This window comes from Helianthus annuus, chromosome 17, assembly GCF_002127325.2.
Source record: "Helianthus annuus cultivar XRQ/B chromosome 17, HanXRQr2.0-SUNRISE, whole genome shotgun sequence".
Taxonomy (NCBI): domain Eukaryota; kingdom Viridiplantae; phylum Streptophyta; class Magnoliopsida; order Asterales; family Asteraceae; genus Helianthus; species Helianthus annuus.
The window spans coordinates 91758983-91765475 of record NC_035449.2 but is presented as its reverse complement, the minus strand read 5'-3'; the positions used below and the strand labels follow the sequence as shown (position 1 = coordinate 91765475).

General features: G+C 38.1%; 1 protein-coding gene across 1 annotated transcript; it reads left to right on the top strand.

The window, feature by feature from the left end:
• Nucleotides 1-280: 280 nt before the first annotated feature.
• On the top strand, nt 281-6267 carry LOC110921005 (50S ribosomal protein L15). Its single transcript, XM_022165268.2, has 4 exons — nt 281-770; nt 1688-1771; nt 1837-1926; nt 5842-6267. Exons 1-4 carry the CDS (start codon nt 387-389, stop codon nt 6091-6093), a joined length of 810 nt encoding a protein of 269 aa, XP_022020960.1. The 5' UTR covers nt 281-386; the 3' UTR covers nt 6094-6267.
• Nucleotides 6268-6493: the final 226 nt, after the last annotated feature.

Below are 6493 nucleotides of genomic sequence, written 5' to 3'. Positions count from 1 at the left end.
TGTAAATAAATAGAGTATCTAATTATTTCAATGTAAGACCTACTCAAATTTTATTTTGGTTAATCAAATAACATTGTCCCTCGTTGTTTTATTGTTCTAAAAATGTACATATAACGTTGGCACAATCGAATTCAACCCAAAACGAAATTAATTTGTAATGAAGTATTTAAGTACGTAATGTAAGTAAGATGCCAATGAATTAATGGACTTAGTGGCGGGTGGCCGAAACCCTACTTGTATAAAAGGAGCTAAGTAAAAGCCCAACTCTATAACCCACCACAAGCCCACTTTGTAGTCTTTCCCTAATCTGATCGATGTTATTGTTTACATGTATGTTTCACATTCACTAGTTGGCTGGCTAATCAGTATCTTTGATCACCCTCACAATGTTGAGAAGAAGAATTCCATCTCTGATATCAAACGCCATCAGAAATGCATCCGTCTTCACCAAACCCACTTCATATAACCCCACCATAAACTCATTACACAACCCAATTCATCATCAATCTGTTGATTCCTTTGGGGTTCAGGGTATTCGAGCTTACAGTCTGTTGAGTTTGAATGATTTGAGGGACAACAAAGGGGCGACAAAGCAGAAGACAAGAAAGGGTCGTGGAATCGGGTCGGGTAAAGGGAAGACTGCGGGTCGGGGTCATAAGGGGCAGAAAGCAAGAGGGACTCATAAGTTTGGGTTTGAAGGTGGGCAGACTCCTATGAGGCGTAGAATGCCCAAAAGGGGGTTTAAGAACCCTTTTAGCCTTGAGTTTCAGGTCAGTTTCTATTCTTTATTTTCGATTTAAAGTTGATTTAAGAAATGAGATTGATAGTTAAGTTTAGGTGATGTTACTCACTAGAAGTTAAGTTGTTTGTTAGGTCATTAAGAAATCAAAATGGGTGCTTTTGTTGGTAGAAACTAGAAAGACCAGTGAGTGTTGGAGGGTGTGTGTGCTATTGGGTGACTGGTCATATTGTGTTTGGGTCGAAACGGGCCACTTAAAAAGTGTCATATTGGTTCGGGTCAAAGTGGGTTGTTACTATAATAGGTTTGGGTTGAAACGGGTCGCTTTTGAACAAAAGTATTAAATGATGAAACGAGAATGTTACACAATGGATCCTTGGACTGCAGCTATATTTAACAGTTATAGCACAACATAGAATAGAACCAAACAGTGGCGAAGCTTGAGATTTCCGATCGAGGGGGCGACCTAAAATTTTCTATTAACCGGGGGGTCGAAAACGTATATACCCAAAAATTTCTATACGAAAACTACATACTCTCCACTACTGCGCGAAAAGTTCGGGGGGTCGGCCGCCCCTTAAAAGCTTCGCCCATGGAACCAAACCTGACATGGCTAGTTTTTTTGTGGAAAAATACTGAAGTGTAACTCGGACACATTTATTAAACAGGTTAGTTGTGTTGATCTGTCTGCGACCTGCTTGTATGTTAAGTGTCATCGTTTTTATAACTCAGCTACAAAGGAATAAATTTAACTATAAAAAGAGCTGGAATATAATGTTAAGGATCAAAATCAACTACAAATTTAAATGAAGAAAAACAAAAGGAACCTAATATAATATCAATACGGTTTGCAACAATTTTCATTTTTATTTTACTGTAATTTTAAAGGGGCCGGGCTTCTTGTGTAAAGAAACCATATGGTTCAAAAGGTTCTCATTTGTTTTGCAGCCAGTTGGTTTGGGAAAGATTGCCAGGCTGATCAATGCAGGGAAGATCGACTCTTCGGAGCTAATCACAATGAAAACTTTGAAGGTATTATTATATCATGTTAATCTTTTATTTTTAGATTAAGTGCCAATCGTTGTGTTTTGAAATAGGATACCGGAGCAATAGGAAAGCAAATAAGAGATGGAGTGAGATTGATGGGACGTGGTGCCGAACACATACAATGGCCAATTCATCTTGAGGTAATTCTTTTCTCATATCTTTTCTTTTGTCAACTTATAAATTTCATCTGAATATGATAGAAATTGGAGTATTTACTTTATGGGGTTGGTTCATGGAAATTGTAATCGCTCTTTTTTATGATTTCTGGTTTAAAAGTATTTGTTTTTGTCATTATTACAAGAGTAAATTGCTAAAATCGTCCCTGACGTTTGTTCACATTTGCTAGATCCATCCAAAAAAAGTTTTTTTTTCTCATAGGAACCACTGAGGTTTCAAAAAAGTTGCTAAATCCATCCAAAATGACTAATACCCTAAGAATACTAAGTTTAAAGAGGGGTAATTTAGTCATTCTCTTAATTTATTTAATTTACCCTTTTTTTTAAACAGGTTAAACATCCAAAATGACTAATACCCTAAGAATAATATATTGTTTCTATTTTGTATATACAGTAAGTTAAAAACGTAAATTTATGTTTGTGGTAAAGTAACAAAAAATCAAAACAAAGCATGTTATGATTAATTACATAAATTGTTCCGTTGCAGTTACTTCTAGTTTTTGGCAATATGCAAAATGCAAAATAGTTTTCGATGGCTATATGCAGCTGCTACTTGTTTTCGGCAATATGCAAAGGACAGCAGCTAAGATACCAATGTTAAGAGTGTTCTCAAGTCCACCACGTCCTTGTTTACGCCTTTTTTACCGCGCCCCTTACCCGCGTTACCCTTCTTTTGTACTCTATTGACCCCAGTGGCGGACCCAGAAATTATTTGCTAGGGGTGCGGATGAGGTGTTCAACCATATTTTCAAGGGGTGCGATCGGGTTTTTTTGCCTAAAATATACACTGAATTTTTTTTTTCAAGGGGTGCGGCCACCCACCCTGGCCAAAGGGTAGGTCCGCCCTGATTGACCCCGTTGTGAACGAAATTACCTTGCGGAAGGTTTTTACCTTCACTGCAGACTGTTTGGATATACTTCTTTTGTACTCTATTGACCCCGCTGTGCAGCGCAACTAGGCGCTGACCCATATCAGCTGTGCAGCGTAATTAGGCAATGTGGAAGCGTAACGATGGGGCTGTAGTCTAGGCGCTGACCCATATCAGCTGTGCAGCGTAACCCAGTGTGCAGCCCCTTAACACCCCATCTGTCTACAGTTAGCAACCATTCTTTAGCGTCTAAGACAGCTGCAGCTGTACCAACATCAGTTGCAGTTGTGCAGAACGAACAGCAGCTGTTGTGCAGAACGAACAGCAGCTGTCGTGCAGAACGAACGGCTGCAGTTGTGCAGCGTTGGCCAGTACAATGAAACCCAAAAATATACCATCGAAACAGTTAATACATGCCAAATATACCAAAATAGAAACAATATATTATTCTTAGGGTATTAGTCATTTTGGATGTTTAACCTGTTTAAAAAAAAGATAAATTAAATAAATTAAGAGAATGACTAAATTACCCCTCTTTAAACTTAGTATTCTTAGGGTATTAGTCATTTTGGATGGATTTAGCAACTTTTTTGAAACCTCAGTGGTTCCTATGTGAAAAGAACTTTTTTTGGATGGATCTAGCAAATGTGAACAAACGTCAGGGTCGATTTTAGCAATTTACTCTTATTACAAAGATTTTGTGATAATAATTAATATAGAGGTGTGCTCATATAAGAACAATGCAGTTAATGTCGGTGATATACTTGGTTTTAAAAAGCACGAGGCTCAACAAGGCTCACACCCTGGGGTTTTTCGCTCAGCGCCTAGAGTAATTACAAGAAGCCCTAAAAAGGCGCGCTTTTTTGGGATTTTCTGGGCTTTTTTGGACTGGGGCGTGCGCCTCTTGTACCCGAGGCGTTTTTATGCATCTAACTGTTGTACCTTGGCTTTTTTTTTTTGGCTTGTACATGCAGCTAAAATCATACAAATACCTTACTTATAGTTATATTTTGGGTAGAAAGCTAAAAACCTATGGGATATATAGAAAATATATATAATTAGCTTGCGCCTTAGGTACGAAAAGCCCACCGCTTTTGCACTTTGTGCTTCGTGCCTCGGTTTTAGAACTCGTCGCTTTTGCGCGCCTCTCGCTTTTTAAAACCAATGTGATATATCGGTTATCGGTCCCCATGTAAAATATCGGTGTCAAATAGCGTACGGATATTATCGGCGATTTAACCGATATATCACCGATATTTGACTGATATATCACTGACATTTGACCGATATATCACTGAATTGTTACTGTTAAATTTCTATATATATAAATTCTGTATGATATTAAAATTACCGATATCCCACCGAGATAACCTATACCTCAAATATCGGTCCTTGACCGATATCCGATATTTTACGCATTAACTGCATAGTTTAAGAACAAAATCCAAGTAGAGAACTAAATATCACTTGTACGATCTGCTGTCCAGATTAGTGGGAGAGAGAAACAGAGGTACTTATGTGGTTATATAACCGTTTTAAGTATCACAGTTAAAGCAGTAGGTGGTAGGTACAAGTGTTTATGCCGTTCTTGCAGTTTTAACACTTGAAATTGGTATTGTGTTGAACGATCATTAATTGATATAACTGTACAAAGTTACAGTTCTCATGGGAAAGAAATGTAATTACTTATATATATTAATTTATAACGTTGGGATGAATAGAGTTTTTTGTTTTTTTCTGGGTTTTTTTTTTTTCTTTTGTGTTCTTTTAAGTTTCAACCGGTATTGGTAACGAAACACTACCGTCGCCGCATAACGCGGTATGTAACTATTTTGTCTTTTTCTATTTTTTTTGTGTGTGTTTTTTTTAAGTTTCAACTGGCATTGTACACGTAATGAAACAAAACACCAACCAAACGTCGGTACCGCCGTCGCGTAGCACAGGTGTAACGTGTTTTTATTTATGTTTCAACCGGTAATGTACAGGTCACGAAACGGTACCGCTGCCACGTAACGTGTGTGTAATTTTTTTTTAAGTTTTAACCGGTATTGTACAGGTTACGAAACGAACCGGACCGATACCAACTGAACTTGATACCGCCCGCCGCGTAGCGCGGGTGTAACCCACTAGTTAAATTTATTCTTGACCGCAAATTACTAAAAACCCATTGCTATTTTATTTACTCGATGATAATCTGATATAGTTAAAGTTATCCCGACTTTGAGTGCAAACATAGTTGTCGATAGCGACCATAGCGGTCCCTATAGCACGCTTTATGGCGATGCGACTATGTGTCGCTATGTTGGTTATGGCGATGAATAGCGAGCTTAGCGACAGTTTTTTTTTTTTTTTTGATGTTAATATCAATTAGATATAGCTATAAAATAGCTGGATTTATAGGTTTTTGTTAAATATACATGTAAAATATCATATATACAAGGGTATTTTGATGTAATATTCATATAAAAATTTTCAAAATTCTTTTTCTAGTATAATCGCTATTTATAAAATAGCGGTCGCTATTTGTCGCTATTCGCTACGTTGCCTATAGGTTCCTTGTCGCTATTCGCCATCGATAACTATGATTGCAAAGTCAGAATCGGAGTGGGCTAGAACAGGTAGTTTTTATGTGCGGGTCAATACAGCCGGGCCCGTCAATACTTTCCTGTCTAATCTTTTTTGTAACTAATTTATGTATGCATAATTTTAAAAAACTAAGAGCAAACTCGGCGCACGAGGCTCTTACATGCGCCCAATGTACGCATCCTTGCTCTATATAAAAAAACTATATAACATTAATAAACAAAAGGATGATGTACGCATTTGGCTGTTTTATTATTGTTGGCTGTTTTACTTTTTTATTATTCTACTTGTTATTAAAACAGGAACGACCCAGTTGACCCGTATTCATACAAACGGGCTGAAAATGCTACCTCTACCTGTAACATACAATTTTTTAAATCATCCAGTGTTTTTTTGTTCAACGCTTAACCGCCCGCAATGTGGACAGGTGTCGAGAGTGACTGTTCGTGCAAAAGAAGCAGTTGAAGCCGCTGGTGGATCTGTGAGAAAAGTGTATTACAATAAACTCGGTTTTCGTGCTTTGTTAAAACCCGAGTGGTTTGAGAAGAAGGGTAGGCTGCTTCCAAAAGCCGCAAGGCCGCCACCTAAGCAAATGGACAAAGTTGATAGCATCGGTCGTCTGCCAGCTCCAACTAAGCCGATTCCCTTTCCGACTGCCACATCAGCTTCACCTGCCTGACCCACACAATTTAGTTGCCTTTTTGGGTTCTCATGACCCGCCCATAAAGTCCTCTTTTCATAGTATTGTTATCTGAATAGTAAAATTGTTGTTTGTTGCTTTAAATCCTCTCCATGAGACTTGGGGGTTGGTTTAACATGGTTCTTTCATGGTTTAAGCCTCGGTTAGAACACATCATGGTTGTAAAACAAGGTTTTCAAGGCCGAGTACTCTCCGAGTAGTCGCTACAAGGCAGGCTGCCGAGGCGACTTTCTTTGACTCCGCCTAATTACTCGGAGTCAGTTAAACGCGGTCAACCTCGGCCAGAATTGGATCTAAAAGGTTAGCTCGGGGCTAGTTTGACTTAAATAATAATATAACATAATTTCTATGCCTATCATATTAAAGAATTAATATCATT

Coding starts and splice junctions, on each gene's coding strand:
- LOC110921005 (XM_022165268.2), top strand. CDS start 387: ATGTTGAGAAGAAGAATTCCATCTCTGATATCAAACGCCATCAGAAAT. Junction 1,772..1,836: donor TCACAATGAAAACTTTGAAG/GTATTATTATAT, acceptor GTTTTGAAATAG/GATACCGGAGCAATAGGAAA. Junction 1,927..5,841: donor AATGGCCAATTCATCTTGAG/GTAATTCTTTTC, acceptor CAATGTGGACAG/GTGTCGAGAGTGACTGTTCG.